The sequence below is a fragment of the Hyperolius riggenbachi genome, chromosome 3, assembly GCF_040937935.1.
Source record: "Hyperolius riggenbachi isolate aHypRig1 chromosome 3, aHypRig1.pri, whole genome shotgun sequence".
Classification (NCBI taxonomy): Eukaryota; Metazoa; Chordata; class Amphibia; order Anura; family Hyperoliidae; genus Hyperolius; species Hyperolius riggenbachi.
This window is the reverse complement of record NC_090648.1, coordinates 329,670,751-329,691,911: the sequence shown is the minus strand read 5'-3', so window position 1 is coordinate 329,691,911 and position 21,161 is coordinate 329,670,751. Positions and strand designations below refer to the sequence as shown.

The following is a 21,161-nucleotide window of genomic DNA, read 5'->3' as shown; positions in this document are numbered from 1 at the left end:
TTGTATTGTTGCTGAACACTGTTTATTGCATTATAAACCGGTTGTGATGGATGATAGCAAACTAATATCTGACATGCTGTGAGTGTCTATTACCTAATGTAACCACATCTTGCAAGTCAAGTGCTATTCACAATGCTCCTATGTGTATGTCCTATACCAGATTAAAACAGATGAAAAAGATAAGTCATTGGATTGCACTGTAGAGTGTCACTGTACATGCAGAATGAACATTTGAGCAAGACCATATTCCACGTGTAACAGACAGGTACATAAAAATATGCTTTCATAAAGTTCTGCTCCATGGTGACCACACTGTCCTCCTGTCCCCATTCATTTAACTGATGCAACAAAAAAATGTTTCAAAAGATTACAAATCTGTTACGGTGACAGCACCAACTACTGATATCAGCCTTCCAGTGAAATATTGCTTCCTCCGTGCAATCTGCTAAAGCACTTCATGGGATATGAGCTGATCAATCAACATAGGTCAATGGAATCTTGAATCCCTTGCTGTATATAAAAAATAAAGATAAATATGTGCACTGGACCACATACAAACGACTGATCTACTAAACATTAACACAATGCATCATCCAATGATCACTAAAAGTGGTAAATAAGTTATCATTCCTTTTTCAAATATAAATTTGAAAAATGAAAATTATTAGATTAAGTTTTTTCACAAAGTTTTTATTTTACCTTTGCACCCAATTTTCTTCACCTATTTAAAGAACCACTATTACCGGAAAATTGAAAAATGTAAAATACATGGAAACACGTACAAAAAAGTAGTATGTTTCTTCCAGGGTAAAATGAGCTAGATTACTTTTCTCCCATGTTGCAGTCACTAACAGTAGTTAGTAGATATCAGATGGATATGACAGGTTTTTGACTAGTCCATCTCCTCATGGGGGATTCTCAGTATTTAATTTATTGTTTATTAAAACACTCCCAGGAAACGATCTATACAAAGATGCAGATCACCATCCCTACCTGTTGGCACACTATTCTGCCATTCATTAAGTGCTACTGAAAATAAAACCCTGAGAATCCCCCATGCTTAGATGAGCTCGTCCAAAACCTGTCAGTGCTGTCAGATGTCTACTATCTACTGTAAGTGACGGAACATAGGAGTAAATAATACATCACACTTTTTACTCTGGGAGAAATGTACTTTTTATTTGTCTTCATGTATTTTAAAGAACCCCTATCGCGAAAATCGTAAAATAAACACATACAAATAAGAAGTATGTTTCTTCCAGAGTAAAATGAGCTATAAACTACTTTTCTCATATGCTCCTGTCACTTGCAGTAGGTAGTAGAAATCTGACATAACCAACAGGTTTTGGACTAGCCCATCTCCTCATGGTTTTTTTTTTTTTTTTTAATTTTCAAAGGCACTTAGGCCTGGTGCACACCAAAAACCGCAAGCAGATCCGCAAAATGCTAGCAGATTTTGAAACGCTTTTTCTTATTTTTCTGTAGCGTTTCACCTAGCATTTTGCGGTTCTGTGAAGCGGTTTTGGTGTAGTAGATTTCAGATATTGTTACAGTAAAGCTGTTACTGAACAGCTTCTGTAACAAAAACGCCTGCAAAACCGCTCTGAATTGCCGTTTTTCAGAGCGGTTTGCGGTTTTCCTATACTTTACATTGGAGGCAGAAACGCCTCCGCAATCCAAAATCTGCAGCAGCCCGGGAGTATGCGTTTCTGCAAAACGCCTCCCGCTCTGGTGTGCACCAGCCCATTGAAATACATTACCCTAGCGTATCCTCAGCCGCAAGTGGATCGCAAAACGCAGCCGAACCGCTCTGGTGTGCACGAGGCCTTAGTGAGTGGCAGTTGCTCCGCCCAACTGCCAAAAGAGTGTGCTGTGCAGAGAGCAGGGAGGCTGGACAGCATCTTTGTATAAATACTTTTCAGGAAGCATCTTTATAAAAGGATAAAGGCTATACTGAGAATCCCCCATGAAGAAATGGACAAGCCCAAAACCTGTCAGTTCTGTCAGATTTCAACTACCCAGTATAAGCGACAGCAACATAGGAGAAAAGTAGTTTATGGCTGCTTTTACTCTGGAAGAAACATACTTCTTATTTGTATGTGTTTACATATATTTTACATTTTAAAATTTGTCAAGATAGTGGTCCATTAAGTGGCTGACCATCTCAGCTAAAATGTTTTAGCAGAGTATAGGACACATATCCAGGCCTACAAAATATCGCTGTACAACACAAGCCCTCTTTAAAGTGTTGAATAAATGATGTGAGACTGTAATAGTCCACTTGTTGCAGAGCTCTGCTTTTTTGTTTTTCAAATGATGCATCAATCATTTTCGAAAAAAATGTATACATGTTACTGATTCAAGCAGAAATCTATTGCTAGGAATTGTTGCAAGACAAATTGCCCATCTCTAATAAATCACTGTTTGATATTCCAAGGATTGATGCTCTCAATCAGCAATCGTGTGCGATAGACCATATAGTCCTGCTAGACTGCAGGCTCTGACACAGCAGACAGACGTCCCATATATCTGAAGGATCTACCAGTATATCATTAAGTCAGTCAGACAACAATCTTTTAGCATGTATATATATGCATCAATAAAAGCCAACATGATACTGTATGTATCAGCTATTATACTTGTGCCTGACTTGTAATTGGGCAGATAGCATGAATTTCAGTTCAAGCTAGTAATTCAAACTCTGCCTCAAGTCTGTCAGTAATAGTCATAAAATGGCCTTGTGAGTAAGATGGATTAATCTCAACAGCCTCTTGTTGTGCTATGTGAGCCCTACATTTTATGTGGCCAGTAGTGGAACCACACCTCTCTAGAAGAACAACAAGCCGTTTCCTGGGTCATGTTCTTTATTGAATTGTGTATGTGGTGCTTAGTCTTTGGGGTGTGTGCATTAAACTGCATTAAAGTGGTCTGAAACTCTGACATAACATTAAATAAAAATGTGCTTTTTTCCTACTTTTTATTACTCATTCAGTTACGATATTTGCTTTTGTGCACTAGTAATATTGTCCAGTTACAAATTACAAGTTCCCAAAGTACAGTTTATCTGCGCTGAAAGCTGCCATTGCATTTTATTCATAGTTGCTTTTATTACATATTAACATCTAGTGAGCTCTTCTCAACGGTGTGCATGCTAGAAGTAGACTGCTCCTTCTCACTCAGTACAGCTAAGAATGTAACAACAGAGGAATGTAAACTAAAGATAATGTTATCTCTGTATGCGGATCACAAGCTGAAGGGGCTTTCCACTGCAGTGCAAAGTGCTGTGTTTAACAGTTTGAGCTGCTACACTTTTTTTGTGCTAGTAGGTTTAAGGCTTTAAGGACTCTTTTAGAGCAACGAAGAAATGCAGTTTCAGACCCCTCTTTTTATTACAAAATCCTGTGTAACATTATTGCCCTACCTAAACCGCCGCATCCCTGCTGCTGTAATCTAACTAAATCCCCCCAAACTCACCCGGGGGCAATCTGGGCAGCGCTTCCGTGAGAGGCAGAGCTATGAGCTGCAGCTCTGCCTCTCAGCGCTTCTATCAGCCCGGATCAGCGCCTCTCCCCTGCCCCTCTCAGTCTTCCTTCACTAAGAAAGCCGGGGGAGAGGCGTAGATCCACCGCTGATAGACGCATAAGGAGGCAGAGCTGCGGCTGTAAGCTCTGCCTCCAACAGTAGCAAAATCCACGACCAAGAAAGTCGTGGATTTTGCGGGGGAGAGGGATGGGGGATTTAGTTAGATTACAGCCACTGGGATGCAGCATTTTAGTTAGGACAGTAATGTTACACAGGATTTTGTAATGAGCTGATATTTAATAGACTTCAGTGTCTCTTTAAATAGAAAGCATGTGTTAATTCTTAGGGCTCTTTCACATTAGGGCGGATTTTCTGCGTTTCAACGCAAAGGATAAAGTTTGCGTTACCCAAGGTGAAGTGAAAGTCCATAGACTTTCATTTTAGCTTTCACATATAACGCAGCCTTTTTGTGCGTTGCGTTACACTGCACCCAGGCGCAGTTTTTGGGCCAACGCTAGCTTTATGCGTTACAATGTTAGTCAATGTAAAACGCACACTATGCGTTTTTAATCCGTTAACGCAGGCAATCAGTCCCAGAATGCAACAGAGGAACAATGTAGAAAGTTGAAAACTAAAAGAAAAAAAAATTACCTGCGTTTTCCTATGTCCTGTAACGCATTGAAAATGGATTAAAAACGCACACTCACTGCAGTGCAACGCATATCAAAACGCATTAAAACGCATACAACAAAACGTATGCTTTGAGCGTTCTCCAACGCAAGCTCTGATGTGAAAGAGCCCTTAATGCACAATGATTAGTGCAGAATGCAATACATTATGTATTTAGTGCAGTTCGTGCATACAAACAGTTTTAGTGCATACAAACCTTTGACTTTTGTACATAGTTTTAACATATTATGGATAACATTCAGGGAACACACTTGACAGTTTTCGTACGCGTTTTCTGCACAGAAAAACTGAGAACGCCTGTTAACCTCCTTGGCGGTAATCCCGAGCTGAGCTCGGGGTATGCCGCCGGAGGTCGCCGCTCAGGCCCTGCTGGGCCGATTTACATTCTGAAAAAAGCAGCACACGCAGCCGGCACTTTGCCAGCCGCGTGTGCTGCCCGATCGCCGCCGCTCCGCGGCGATCCGCCGCGTGCAGCGGCGAAAGAGGGTCCCCCCAGCCGCCCGAGCCCAGCGCAGCCGGAACAAACAGTTCCGGCCGGCGCTAGGGGCTGGATCGGGCGGCTCTGACGTCAGGACGTCGACTGACGTCCATGACGTCACTCCGCTCGTCGCCATGGCAACGAGGAAAGCGAAACAAGATAGGCCGCTCATTGCGGCCTATCTTGTTACTTTCGATTGCCGGAGGCGATCGAAAGTACGCTTCCGGAGCGCCCTCTAGTGGGCTTTCATGCAGCCAACTTTCAGTTGGCTGCATGAAATATTTTTTTTTTTATTCAAAAAAAAACACATTGCAGCCTCCCTGGCAAAATAATTAAACCGCCAGGGAGGTTAATCAATGGGCTAGTGCACACTTGCTGTGTTCGCACGCAGAAAAAAAACTGACATTCTGCATGATGACTCTGCACATTTTGGCAGTTTTCTCTATCAATTACATCAGCTGCTGTGAAAACGCGCGCGGTTTCCTGCATGTAAACACACTGGGTGTGTAGAAAAAGTATGCATAAAAACGTGCGCGGAAAACTGAAAGTCAAGTGTGTTCCCTGCCTTAGGTTTTTTTTTTTTTTCCTTTTTATGACATCCTGGTGTTTAATGACACGTTGTGGGCTTGGATAATTATTTTTCTTTTTTGTGGGGGACTTTTTAATGCGTTAAAACCAACCTGGAGTGTAACTGTTCTATAAAATAAAATAAAACTTGGTGCTCCTATAAGTTTCCAAAAGTCCCTAGCACCCTTTTCTGCACTGGTCTTCCCCCTGTCCTTTGTCCCTCACTTCATCCTGGTGGAAGCTCTATTTTTAGTGGGGAAATTTCAAAACTGGGCATGTGCAAGTTCATGAGCTTTGCAAGCCCAGTAAAAGGAATCGTTCAGGCACTAGTGAATCTTGTAACTGGACACGCGTGCTTTGTGAACTCGTACATTCCCATTATGAATAGGGGAGTTCTCATTTACTGGACATGCACGGTTTGGAGTTTACACATCATACCCAATACATAATCATCCAGATGACCTTTTTATTCAACTTATTTCGTTGCCTGGCAGTTGAATAATTGCAGACACTGAAACCGAGACTAGGCTGGACATCAGAGGCCACAAATAGTGGTTAGTACTTCATCAAACTCAGCTGAGAGAACTCACTATTCGCCTTGGTTTAGCTTTTACCCCTCTTTGAGGACTGGTTATTTCTACTATTCCTGTTTTATCTTCCTTTGTACAACAGGGGAGAGAGAGGTGAGGCAATGTGGTATTTTAATCACAAAAATCTTGCTGTTGGATTCCCAGAGATATCTGAAGATCACCACTCACAGTTCAACTGAACTGTTGCATTTTCAGCACGTTTAATTATTTGTTTGTTTGAATCTGCTGGAGATTTTTGCACTCCATAAAATGTCAGATAGCCTTTGCTCGGTATCAATCAATGATCGAGTGGATGTAAGGCAGCATATGTAAGATGCAGTACTGCCCTGTGCTGCACAGGATTTTGCGGTTTTGACTGCCTTTTGAGCAAAGCAGACTGCTTTATGGGAATTGAATGCTCCCCAACCAATATTTCCATCTACTATTCTTAAACACTGTTTATATTTGAGCTATGCAGAAAAATGCACTAGTCATCCAAGCTAACAATCTAACAAGCTGTCTGAAGTCCATAATATGATTGGAGAATCCTCCAAGCAGACCATAAATCTTGGAATTTACCCAAATGTTTATGAAACAAGTAAGAAAGATTAGGTAAGAGGGGGGCTGTATTCTCACCTAATTGTTAGTATATCCGGTTTCTTGTAATGTAATTCAAAGCTTGGCAACAAAAGGATTAATGCATACTTCAATAAATATGAGAATCTTTGCTGGGAAACAAGACATGCTATCCACTGTATGGCTCAGGTACTGCTTTTTTCACGTTTACAGATGTGTTTTTTTGCCTACATGGATGCAGGTTACTTGGGGGATTCTCAATATGCACTGCATGAATGCTGTAAATGATAGCATTCTATGTGCATGCATCTCTTCCTCTCTTTCTGCTTCACAGCTCACGCTAAGAGTAGCAGAGTTTCTCAAAGTAACACGTTTACTTAAATGTCTTCAATTTACTTATGAATGTCAGCACAGAAGTACAGCGGGGAATGGGGCGGAGAAGGAAGAGAAGCAGTGTCTCGTGATCTGCTAAGAATTGGCATCTATGTTTTCAGCTGGATGTCTTTTTATAGAAAAGGGTTTAAGTTTAAGAAAGTGTCCATCAAAATGTTTGCTCTGTCCATAACGTCATATGTAAGAGGACTATATTGCACCCACAGCACTATAAATAGAAAATACAACAATATTAGTTAGCTACTCCTTTAACGTTGTTGGTGGGTTGCTGTGTCAAATTTAGCCTACTACCATCCTTAAAAACGCGAATTGCACGAAATTGCATAGATCCAATGCCCGATATAGTCACATAGGAAGAATGGCCGCTAGGTGATGCTAGTTGTGCGCTTTGATCACTGGCCCCACCCTCCACCGATGCGCCACGTAATAGAAGTATTGCCTGGGCACATTTGGTCACTAGGGGAGCTGTTGTAAGATCTAATGCTGCACGGCGTCAATGTATATTTACCACAGTGTTGGACAAAGCCCTGTCCCCTCCCCCTGCTGCCAGGTCACCTACTTGCTTTAGAGCAGGGGAGTACAAATCTACCCAATCACTACCGCAGTTGTATTTTTAGGATAGCCCATGTTCCCCCAGCAGATTGGAAAAAAAGTGAGTGTGGGAGGGGTGTGTGGTTTATCGCAAAATGGATTGGAAAGGGTTAACATATCATTGAGCATCTCTAATAGTAATCTAGCTATGGTATGTCTGGATTCATGCTCTCCTCACTTCCTTGTACTTACAACTTTCTGAAGCTGTTTATTATCCTTCCTCCAATCCTTAGCACCGAACGTGTTCTCAGCATGGCAGCAAACACTGGGTACAGACTGGTGAAGAGTAAAACTTAACTAAAATTGGTAATGGATTATTTTGAGCCTCATTTTGAAATGTACACTAGCACTTCAATCATGTCTATATATTATTACCCTTAGCTATAGAGTTTAATCTCACTAGCTCAGTGTCTGTGTCTCTACATTTGGTAAATATTCCCTTTTATTAGAAGCCACAGACATCAAAGTCTGAAAATGCGTTCACAATACTGTATTGTGGCTGTTCCAGTTTTTTTTTTTTTAATAATATGTAATAGCCATTATCCATTTTTATGCATTGCACAGAGCATCATATTTCTATAAGCAGACTGCAAATGAGACAAAACTAACACTAATAGATGTGGAAATAATATTAGCATTTTTTTATACTGACATGAATGCTGTAACATTTTCCATTTAGAGGGGGCTGTGATGTAAAAGCTACCTTCAACTCAAAACTACAAAATAAAAGAAAATAGCCGGGGCTTCATATTTCATCTTGCTATTTCGTTATCTGGGCAATGGGAAAATAATGCATTAACCATCTCCGAAAGAATCATTTCCGCTGCTGGAATATATTACATTCTAGCTTTCCAAGACCAAGTAGCCCAGTTATTTAATGTTTGCTGTAAATAGTGTTAGGGCATAAAGAAGTATGAGTGCAAATCAGTCTTATAAATAGAGAACTGTACAGGGATCCACACTGAATTTGTCAAAAAGCTGCAAGCAAAATACATTTTTATTTTTATTTCATTTGTTATTTATGAGTAGATTAAAGTAAATTGAGCAGTTTTCCATGTGCAGTTCCTGACTGTAAGAACTAATGATGTTAATAAAACCATAGAATACTGGTTACCAATGTATCTCATTCAAACCACACAGCTCTGTTTCATTGGAAAACATACACAACATTTTCTGAATCAGTCAGATTGTCTAAAAGTAAGAGTAAAGTTCTTTTTTTTTTTTTTTTTTTGCTTTCCAGACCTCAGCTGTAGATGGCCCGAACGGTTCGCATGCGAACGGTTCCAGGCGAATTTTCGGTGCTTCGCGTTTGCCAGCGAACACGAACTTTTGCGGAAGTTCGATTCGGCCCCATAGTGCGCCATTAGGGTCAACTTTGACCCTCTACATCACAGTCAGCAGGCACATTGTAGCCAATTAGGCTACACTCTCTCCTGGAGCCACTCCCCCCTCCCCCTTATAAAAGGCGTTTACACTCACTCGTGTGCCTGCATTACTTGGCAGACTCTCATAGGGAAAGATTAGTTAGGTTCTTGTAGGTTTGTTAGCTTGCTCCTGGCTGATATTGCTAAAATAGCACCCCTCAACAGCTCTTTTGAGAGCGAATGTTCTCCTGATGTGGTTTTTTTTTTTCTGCGTGTTGCCCACTGACATTATACAGCCCTATCTGTTGCAGCTGGACCTTGGTAATTGTTATTACTGTGCCAGCCAGGCCCTGCCTAACTATCTATACTGGGACACCTACCTATGCCTACCTAACTACTGGGGCACCTACTTACCTATACTAGGGCACCTACCTATGCCTACCTACCTATACCGGGTCCCCTACCTATGCCTAGCTAACTACTGGGGCACCTACCAATGCCTATCTACCTATACTGGGACACTTACCTATGCCTACCTACCTATACTGGGACTCATACCTATGCATAGCTAACTACTGGGGCACCAACTATGCCTACCTACCTATACTGGGACTCCTACCTATGCCTACCTACCTATACCGTGACTCCTATCTATGCCTAGCTAACTACTGGGGCACCTACCTATGCCTACCTACCTATACTAGGGTACCTACCTATACTAGGGCACCTACCTATGCCTAGCTAATTACTGGGGCACCTACCTATGCCTACCTACCTATACTGGGACTCCTACCTATGCCTAGCTAACTGCTGGGGCACCTACCTATGCCTACCTACCTATACTGGGGCTCCTACCTATGCCTACCTACATACAAGAAGATATTAAGGTCGTTGCTTCATTTTGGACAGCCCAAATTTGATCAGCTGGACAGCCACTTTAGTCCTGCAATTTAGCATTCAATGTGATTTCTGCCCTTAAAACGCTGCTTTGCTTCAAATCCAGATTTTTCCCCAGGACCTTGGGCATCTATCCCCCCACTCCACCATGCCCCCCTCCAGGTGTTAGACCCCTTGAAACATCTTTTCCATCACTTTTGTGGCCAGCATAAATGTATCTAGTTTTCAAAGTTTGCATCCCCATTGAAGTCTATTGCGGTTCGCGAAAGTTCGCGCGAACCGAACCTTTTGCTGAAGTTCGCGAACCCGGTTCGCAAACCTAAAATCGGAGGTTCGGGCCATCTCTAATCAGCTGTTATAATTTTTTCCCAGACTAAGCAGACCACTTCACAGCTATACTTCTTAGGGCCTAATTTTGCAGCCTAGTCCCCCTACCCTTGGTTATATCACCCAACTTGTGCATGGAATAAAAGTCTACCACACTCTCTATTTTAGGAAATTCTTAACTAGGTACCCAAACACACGCATTCACCATTTAGGCACCAAACAGCAGGACAAGTTGCATTTCATTTAGCTTCAATACTTCCTCCTTTCATACTGGAAGGAGGAAGTGTCAGGAGTTGAATTAAACACACTCCATCCTGTTGTTCGGTGCTTAATGTATGTGTTCAGGTTCTGAACCACTTGTTCCCAAATTTGAAATCACCAACATTACCCTTAAACTATTTTAGCCTATCTGGATGTTCTCTTACATACACTACAGAAAGAAACTTGCTTTTTTTATACATAAGATTGTCCTTAAAGTGAACCTCCGGACTAAAAATCTATTCAGCAGAACTGAAAAGGCTTGGTGTTTCTTTAACAGTTTCACAGCATCAGAACTTTGTTTTTCTTACCAAACCATCATTTTTAGCTGCATTTTTAACTAAGCTCTACCCATCAAAGAAAAAAAGCCCGGACTTTTTTCCCCCGATGCTGTGCAGAGCATGATGGGATTTCCTATGTTGTTGTTCACGTTGCCTAGCAACTGGGAGGGGTGATCAGCACACAGGATAGTTGGAACTGTGTCTCATGCTCCCTGTCACCTCCTTTCAACCAAAAAGATGGCTGCCCTTATGAAATCAAACATTTGCCTATTCTTTTAAAACAGTGTGGGTAAGAGATTATATTACCTATCTATTTTAAATAACATAACTAATGTAACTTAATGACATTATGTTTGTTTAGACTGAAGTTCCTCTTTAAGGAATTCTTCAGCCATATATTAAAGTCCTTTTAAACCCCAGGGCTTACTATTATTGCCAGCATTGTAATTTGCCACTATCCTGTTCCTAGATTTTCTTACCATTTTCCTTCAGTAATTTATCTATAGTTCTTGGCTACCACATCTGCAGAATTCCTGAGATGTTTACAGGCATCAGGCAGAGATTTAATACCAATGCATAGCTTACTTAGTAGTATGTACAATTGTTATCTGTGTGTGTGTGTGTGTGCCAGTCAAAGTATTATTTTCAGCTAAAAATTGTATCATATACTGCAGATTCAGTCATATGACCTGAAACAACACGGCTTGAATTAGTTATCAGGTGGCCTTGTGGGAGGAACTGTTCACCCCAGTATATGCTGTTGAGACTGCAAGGATATAACTGGAAGTCTGTAGTGCTGGAGGTGATTGTAAAGCGGATAATCAAGGAGCTTTTCGACAGATAAAGACAAGCTCTGCCACAGAAGACTAGGAAAACATTTGCCCTTGGAATGTATGCATTTGGCACACTATACCCATCTTTCTACTCTGGTTTTTAATCACCTCACCTCAGCCAGCCAAAGTGTTTCTGGTCATATATACAAAAAATGATCATTATTTAACTACAGTCTGCAATTCTCAAACAGATCGTGACACCAGGAATATTTGTCCTCTGTATCTCATTTATTTTTAAAACTACATTAACTGAAAGTTTGTTTTTGTAGTGTATCAGCTGTCTTGCTACCACAGCTCGCTTGCTTAGAATACACAGAGACGCAGTCACGAACTGGCACTGGTAATAATCTGTATCTCCTCTGGTGTTGCAGTAGTTTACCTTCCTAGAGCTCATGTTTGCCCTTTCATTCAGTTACGCGTTCTATCCAGAGCTCTGTGCTATTCAGCTGTTTAAAAGCCCTTCAGTGCTTTTCTTTTTGGTACACTTGCTGCTATTGTCAGTCAAGAAATGACTTGAGTTAGTTTTTTTTTATATTTCTATCTGGCGAACTGCTGCTAACAATATTAATGGCATAGCCTTTTGTTTCATGATAAGCACAAACAAATTGTTTTGGCATGCAGCAATAATGCAGACTGGTTCGCACAGAAGGGAAACCTGTGTCTTCTTACCATGTACAGTTTAGCAGATTTAACTGTCCCTTTTTACTCCTCTGTTACACAAGTTGCCTGATGGCATGGGGCGGGTTTTTCCTGGAAAACACTAGATTGTTTAATTGCATCTTTTATTAAAGTTTTATATGTAAAGTTTTGACACAGATTAAAAAATGACCAATCAATTGCAATCTTTGTTACCTCGTTACCCTGATTATTCATTACTAGCACTTCTATATTGATCAACTTTAAGGTCGTGTTACATGCATTCTAAAAATGCATGTTACTGTGCATGCAAATTGAAAAGAATGCATACTTGATTTTGTGCACATTTTTCTATGTGTTTTCACACAGCCCATCAGACACAGAGAATACTGCAGTGCTGAGAGGCACCAATACTGGATACTGCCATAGTAAACATATAGGCTCTACTCTAGTGGGAAACCTCCTAGACCAAGGATCGTTCCCTGCTTGCAGCACTTTGGTTGTGTTCACTAATTTGTAGGCAATAGGGAATCAGTGGGAAATACTAATGCTAAAATTGTTCAACAGTATCACCTCCGTGATACTTTGCTGGTTAGTGTTTTTTGCTGGGTCCCCTATTTGTTACAAATTAGTGGTTGCAGCCAAATTTCTGTGAACAGGAAGTGACTGTGGACCTCCTCAACAAGAGTGGCACCTACATGTATGTCAAGGGTGTAACTATATGGGACCCACAGCTTTAGAGTGCTTAAAGGATACCAGAACCGAAAGGTTCTGGTAAAAATGATAGATGCAGTGTGTGTGGGGGTAAAAAGTACATACTGGCCGCTCCTCCTGGCCCCCTCCATCTGCCGCCGTTATTGTAATATCCATGCTGGTGTCCGGCGACTTTGGTGACCTTTGCCCTGGACATACTGCGCCCTGTGTGCACAGTATGTCCTTCCCTCTTCGCCTCTGGCCGGTGCATAGTTAGCGGCTCAGAAGCACGCTAACACCTCAGTCTTCTGTGTGCTGCATGTGCGCTCCACTAAACCAAGCGTCACATGATTAGCATCACACAGCACACAGAAGACTGAGGTGTCAGCGTGCTTCTGAGCCGCTAACTATGCGCCGGCCAAAGGCGAAGAGGGGAGGACATACTGCGCACACAGGGTGCAGTATGTCCAGGGCAAAGGTCAACAAAGTCGCCAGATGCCGGCATGGATAATACAATAATGGCGGCAGATGGAGGGGGCCAGGAGGAGCTGCCGGTATGTACTTTTTACCCCCCCACACACACTGCATCTATCATTTTTACCAGAACCTTTTGGTTCTGGTATCCTTTAAACTGCCTACACTCCCTTTCCCCAATACAGGTGTCCAACCTCCGTATCAGTGTTGTTGTAGCCAGAGTTGTTATGGGTGAATAGATCATGTTATGTGACCTCTGGTAAATGGACCCCTAGGCTGTGGGTGTCACCAAGAGAAGACAGTGAAAGAACAATTAGATGTGGACCTATCAACGTTTTTGCTGGGGGAGGGGTGACAATGATTTCTAATTACCCCAGTGATGTATGTTGTTAGAATTAAAAGTGGATTATAGTGAGCACAAAGCCTATAGGAAACCTAAAGTGAGAATAATATGTAGGGAGCCATTCATTTTGCCTATGAAAAATGTATCCTCCTCATCCTTGTGCTTCATCTCTCTGCCTGTAATACTTTGAGTATCTGACCTAGAACAAGTATTAAGATCAGGTGTTTCCACTCCACTGGCTGCATGCTTGCTAGAGGTGTGACTCAGTAACTACGGAAGCCAAAACATCAGCCAGGCAGCTAGGTAAGTTACATATTTTTATATTGGCAGCCTCCTTTTTCCTCTTAAGGTTTCCTTTAAAAGTTTTGTGGTTGATCGATATCCATTTTGATCTGAAACAGGTGTGACAGAAAATACACTTGTACAAAGATTGCATGAGCTAATCTATGCAGCTGTTTGTGCTGTTACATTCAGTCCAGAGGTTTAGCTCAGAATGGCTGTTATTTTATTCATACGCATGAATAGTCCAACACTGATCTGGTGACCTGATATTACCTTTTAACTGGGGATCTACCAGTTATTCATTTGTTTTTTATCTTTTTATTTTTTTATTTCAGGCAGGCCAGTCTAAATGAAGCAGCAGAATTCTACTACAAAATGTCAGCAGAACTGAGGCCTAATGTAAGTGTGATGGTTTTTTTTTTTTTTTTTTTTTACAAAAGTGGATGTAATGTGCATAAATTAACTTTTATTCTTCTAGAGCCCCCGCCCAATGCCATGATCGGTTGAACACATAGGACTACTGCTTAATACTGGGGGAGCATCTGGCTCTCTATGCTGGGCTGAGGAGGGCTATTTCTGCATTGGGTATTTTCTTTATTATCTGGTTCGTGGGGTACAGTTGATGCAGGTTGTTTTGGCCTACACACTACACTGCACTGTGCCTGACCTGGGTGTCACCATAGACATAATGCCTATGGCCATGCAGCAGTGTAATTTGGTTGCTGGTGATTGCCGGACCCCAAATTGCTTATCCCTTCAAGTTGCTACAATTTGGAGGGGGAATAGTAATGAATTCTGCTCCGGAATTTGTGCGGCAGCAGGGTGAGCTGTCATTCAGCTCACCCTGCTCCAAAAAGACTGGGCGGCGAAATGCCATGAATGCGGGTACAGTACATCACTCCGACTCACAAGTATTCATAAAATATTTCAGTAGTCAATATACTGAGGCTGAGGTTTACTATATTGCGGTATTAATGGCAGAAGTCTAGTGATAATACCAGACTGGTAACTGCAATTCATGGAGCCAAGCCCCAAAATGCTTATGGCAGCCATGGCCCTAGCAATGGTATCCTCCCTTCTGCATACATGCAAAAAATGGTTTGGACGGCATTTATTACTATTCCACCTCCAGGCCGCCATGAACTTGGGAGAGACATAATTTGCCTGCCAGCTATTGCTGTTGTACAAATTACGCTGTTTTTAAACTAATTTGGCCACTGTCCAAATTAATGTCTGAGTGTCGCTATAGCCATAATTCACATTACAGCCTATGGTGGTGTATGATGCGCCCAAATTTCCCTGCACAGTTTTTTTTGCGCTGTGGTTTTGCTTCTTCTCCCCTCCTTTATGGATATAAGAAAGAAATTTTGAATTAGGATGATACCATTTATTGGCTAACTTAGAGATGGATAAACAGTGAGCTTTCGACTTATAAAAAGCCTTCGTCGGACTGGTTCCTGACCAAAACTGAAAAACACAGCTTATATACACTGACATACAGAGGAGAAACATTCTTTAGCAAACATAAATGTAATTAGATGCCTTAACTGTTACTGAGGAGGCTTTCCCAGGCATCCTATCTAAATTGATAAGATCAATAGAATCCTCAACATGACATAAAGCAGACTCTAGTGATGAAGAGACAAACGTAAATTCCGAATTCAAATGGTAACTGGCCTGGTTACATGCACCATTAATTCTAAGCTTAAGAGAATTGTGCCATTAAAAGCCAGCACCTGAAAGCAAATAAAATGAATAGTGACAGTGAATTCCATCTTACACAGCATATGGCACAAAAATGAATGAAAAGATAGAAAAATTTAAATTAAAAGAATTGTGGCAATTAAAACCCATCGTACCAGCACAAGAAGTTAGAGTCCTTGTTTAAACCATCTTCTACAGTTTTTAACCAATGTATAAACTTAGTTTCTTGTGTTAGTCTCATATTTCCCGATTTGAAGCCACCCATTAATACAGTGACGCGAAAATCGCTTAAACTGTGTCCAGGTAAACAAAAGTGTGTTGGTATTGGGAGATCAATATATTTTGCAATATCCTTTTTCCTGCTGTTAATAGTGGATCTGTGGTGTGTCATGCGATCACGCAGTGGTTGACTTGTTTCTCCCACATAAATTCCTTTGGGGCATTTTGCACACATGATCACGTATACCACATTAGATGAGTCGCAGGAAAAGGTGCCTTGTACTTTGTATTCTTGTTATGTACCTGGATATACATTGCCATGATGACATTGCTGGCACATGTAACGTACAGACAAGAAGGCTAGCCCAGCTACTCGTACTGCTTAATATTCATGCACCAGGGAGTCAACCAGTCCACCTGGATTCACCAACGCTGTAAGGATACTCTGCAAGGGACAAGAAGGACCAGGTCTCCACCTGGATTTCAGCAATTCTAGCTAATCGATGATTTTAATATGAGGTGCTTCTTCTAATTGTATGATCTTACCTGCTATCCCTTTAAGCAGTCTCTCCTTTAAGGTGTGTGCCCACCCCCTTTTTCTTGGCAGGATTTTGTAATTGTTCATGTTATTTATTTGAATTCACATGGTTGACATGTTATCACTTGAAGAAGGCCCACAGGCCACAACCTTGGGCATTTTATGCAATGGCACTTTAAAAAAAGAAAAGCTATAATTACTGGACATTTTTGTTCTTTGACATGTTACGTACAACAGATTTTTAATTACTGCTAAGGGCCAAGTGTGTCATGATCACAAGATGGAGGAACATACAATAATAATTAGAAGTGTACTGATCAAGACTCTGGATGAGCTTGAAATTTTGCCAGTAATTTTCACACCTACATTTGCATTTTTGTCTGACTCTTAATGTTTGCAAAAGTTTAATAGAATTTTCACGAGAAAATAAGAACTCTTTGAAAATGTGTTTCCTCGTGCCTTTTGACGTCAATGTAGTTGGGAACAAATTTGTTTTTGCATTCATGACATAAATATTTTCTCATATATAGAGATGGCCCAAACATCAAATTTTCGGCACGCAAACTCAAACTTGCCGCAGAGATTTCGCAAACGGGCGAACCGGCATAGACTTTAATGGACAGGGAAATTCTAAAACCTACAGGGACTGTTTCTGGTCACAAAAGTGATGGAAAAGTTGTTTTAAGGGGCCAAACAACTGGACCGGGGCATGCCAGAGGTGGCTCCATGGCAAAAGTCCCACCAAAAATTACGTAGCTGTTTTAATCGGTAAAGGGCAGAAATTGCATTACATTCATACATTTGTGAAATTAACTGCTGCTTTAAAATGTCCGGGGTATGTACATGTTGATCAGGTAGTGTAAGGGTCATGCCTGCTTCACACTGACAGACCAAACGCTGCGTTTACCAAGATTGAGCACCAACAGGTCTGTAACTGTAAGGCTCTTGGATGTGTGGTGCTGCATGTGCGCTCAACTGAATGGGCCAGCGTGGGTGTGTAGCAGAGGCCACCAAGCAGCAGACAGGCTCCGTCTTGACCCTATTTGTTCCGGGAGGAAGGGTATGCTGATTAGCTGCCATGTGCCACCTGACTCTGGAATGAGGGGTCAAAGTTTAACTCGATGATGTATAGGGGGCGGGTTGAATGCGCCATGTATTCACCTGAAGAGGAAAGCTCGAACACCCGTTCTTCGACGTGAACTATTTGCTGGGCGAATGGTTCGGGCCATCACCACTCATATACACACCTGTACAAACATGCGATCTCTCATGCCCCTAGACTTCAATACATTTGGTGAAAATTATGGCAAACCGAAAATACCAATATTCACTCATCATAAATCAACAATTATTTGCAATAGCTACTGCTATGCCCCTGTATAATGACATCCCATAACACTGTTTCCTACATGCATACAAGCTTAGAAACATCCAAGTGGGGTTGACTGAAAATAATAGATTTTTTTTTAAGTGAGTTAAAGAGTTCAGTTAACCCCCTTGGTGGTGCATTTCTGTCTGGAATTATGAGTCAAAAGCGGTACAATTTTTTTCAAGAATTTTAGGCCTCCAGTTCTTAAGTCATAGCTCACCAAAATATGTCAGAATAAAAGCCTGGTAGACATTCTGCACATAAATAAAAAGACTAGAAAACAAATTTGTTGAATTAAATTTAAAAATTGTGAAATTGTATATATAAGGCAGGCAGAGAGTAGTCAAAATCCAGGCAGAGGTTGGTGCAGGCGGCAGGCAAAGAGTAGTTAAAATCCAGGCAGAGGTTGGTGCAGGCAGCAGGCAGGCAAAGAGTAGTCAAAATTCAGGCAGAGGTCAGTGCAGGCGGCAGGCAGAGAGTAGTCAAAATCCAGGCAGACGTCGGTGCAGGCGGCAGGCAGAGAGTTGTCAAAATACAGGCAGAGGTTGACACACACACACACACACACACACACACACACACACACACACACACACACACACACACACACACACACACACACACACACACACCACAATGTGTGTGTATATACAGGATCTTCTCAAGAAATTAGCATATTGTGATAAAGTTTATTATTTTCTGTAATGTACTGATAAACGTTAGACTTTCATATATTTTAGATTCAAATACACACAACTGAAGTACTTCAAGCCTTTTATTGTTTTAATATTGATGATTTTGGCATACAGCTCATGAAAACCCAAAATTCCTATCTCAAGAAATTAGCATATTTCATCCGACCAATAAAAGAAAAGTGTTTTTAAAACAAAAAAAGTCAACCTTCAAATAATTATGTTCAGTTATGCACTCAATACTTGGTCGGGAATCCTTTTGCAGAAATGACTGCTTCAATGTGGCGTGGCATGGAGGGCAATCAGCCTTTGGCACTGCTCATGTGTTATGGAGGCCCAGGATGCTTTGATAGTGGCCTTAAGCTCATCCAGAGTGTTGGGTCTTGGGTCTCTCAACTTTCTCTTCACAATATCCCACAGATTCTCTATGGGGTTCAGGTCAGGAGAGTTAGAAAGACAAGGATGAAACAGACCGAGAGCCAAATATGGTGTAGTATTTTAGAAAAATTGGGGATATGGTAAAATAAGTTATACTCACAAGTCAGGGTTACCACATATGCAACCACTGATGCAGCAGGTGGGGAGAATTGTAACCTGACCCACTCAGGTCTAAAAAGTCGCTCTCTATAGATCAGAAAAATGGGGATACACCCCTCCACCAAGGGGTGGACTAAGATATTGAATAGCGGAAGTAATAGAGGCGCCAAACAAGTGTAAAATAAGTTAAAAACCGTCTAAAAGGGAGGGAAATGGGTGGATTCACCTCCCCCAAATGTACAATTGACAAGGCTAATGTAGCCGTAAGGTTTTATAATTCTATTTATTAACAAAATTCTCCAATAGTGATGCAACACGTTTTACGGGCAAACATCCCGCTTCATCAGGCAATATAATAAGGAGAACACTGAAGAAAAGAAACGGGGGGGGGGGGGGGGTTGGAAGAGAGAACAAGAAAAAAGGGGAGGGGGGGGGAGAAAAAAACAAAAATGGAAAAATTGAAGCTAGAAAGTGCTCAATACATTAGCAGAAATTTCCATATTATAAAGCAATAAAACAATCATCATGATAAAAGGTATCTTCTTGTGGTCTTCATAATATTATCTGAATTGTTATATTTGTTAGATCAAACTCCTGCAAAACTAACCTACATAAATATAGCATACACATATGCACACACCTACCCATATACATATGCAACTCTGCCTGTATATGGCTCACAACAAAGACCCAAGTTCAGTCTATGTGGAAGTAGTTCATTAACCACTTCACCACTGAGGGGTTTTACCCCCTGAGCACCAGAGCAATTTTCACCTTTTAGCGCTCCTTCCATTCATTCGTCTATAACTTTATTATTACTTATCGCAATGAAATGAACTATATCTTGTTTTTTTCGCCACCAATTAGGCTTTCTTTAGGTGGGACATTATGCCAAGAATTATTTTTTTCTAAATGTGTTTTAATGGGAAAATAGGAAAAATGTGGGGGAAAAAAATAATTATTTTTCAGTTTTCGGCCATTATAGTTTTTAAATAATGCATGCTACTGTAATTAAAACCCATGAAACGTATTTGCCCTTTTGTCCCGGTTATAAAACCATTTAAATTATGTCCCTATCACAATGTTTGGCGCCAATATTTTATTTGGAAATAAAGGTGCATTTTTTTCAGTTTTGCGTCCATCCCTAATTACAAGCCCATAGTTTATAAAGTAACAGTGTTATACCCTCTTGACATAAATATTTAAAAAGTTCAGTCCCTAAGGTAACTATTTATGTATTTTTTTTAATTGTAAATTTTTTATTTTTTTTTTAATTACAAAAAAAAAAAAAATGGGGAGTGTGGGAGGTAATGAGTTAATTTTATGTGTAAAAGTCATTTATTTGTATGTGAAAAATGTGTAGGGTGTAGTTTACTATTTGGCCACAAGATGGCCACAGTAACTTTTTGTTTTAATGCGACCTCCAAGCTTCCTTCCGGAAGCTTGGAGGAAGAATAAGGAGGCTGGACACGTGAGTTTTTTTCTCACAATGATCGCGCTGCCCATAGGAGAGCAGCTGATCATTGCGGGGCTTAGATCAACGAACGGGAATGGATTTTCCCGTTCATTGATCTCTGGGCGAGCGGGCGGCGGCGGTTTTACTAGCGGCGGGCGGCGTGTTTACGAGCGGGAGCGCGGGCAGCGTCGGGAACGCGGAAAGTACGTGTTTCTCCGTCCCTGGTTTTTAAAGGATGGAAAAAGGGGCGGAGAAATACGTACGCGCGGGGGTAAAGTGGTTAAATTCAGTTGTGCCCATTATATGTCATATATAATATATAGATAAAAATAAAAATACAAATTCATAAATACATACATAGACCTTCATGCACGGCGGCATGTGTAATGGAATAAAAATCCTTTGTTGCTTACCATATGTCGGTCAATCTGTAGCCAGAGCGCCTCTATTGGGCCGACATACACAGGCTACAGATTGACCGACATATGGTAAGCAACAAAGGATTTTTATTCCATTACACATGCCGCCGTGCATGAAGGTCTATGTATGTATTTATGAATTTGTATTTTTATTTTTATCTATATATTATATATGACATATAATGGGCACAACTGAATTTAATGAACTACCTTCACATAGACTGAACTTGGGTCTTTGTTGTGAGCCATATACAGGCAGAGTTGCATATGTATATGGGTAGGTGTGTGCATATGTGTATGCTATATGTATGTAGGTTAGTTTTGCAGGAGTTTGATCTAACAAATATAACAATTCAGATAATATTATGAAGACCACAAGAAGATACCTTTTATGATGATGATTGTCTTATAATATGGAAATTTCTGCTAATGTATTGAGCACTTTCTAGCTTT

General features: G+C 40.9%; 1 protein-coding gene across 2 annotated transcripts in view; it reads left to right on the top strand.

Annotated features, from left to right (window-relative positions):
* The window catches only part of TMTC2 (transmembrane O-mannosyltransferase targeting cadherins 2), a 422,822-nt gene that overhangs the window by 363,585 nt on the left and 38,076 nt on the right, over nt 1-21,161 (top strand). For both annotated transcript variants that reach the window (XM_068276851.1, XM_068276852.1), the window contains one exon: nt 14,110-14,173. In XM_068276851.1, the coding sequence (XP_068132952.1) occupies nt 14,110-14,173 (64 nt within the window). The remainder of the gene's footprint in view (nt 1-14,109; nt 14,174-21,161) is intronic.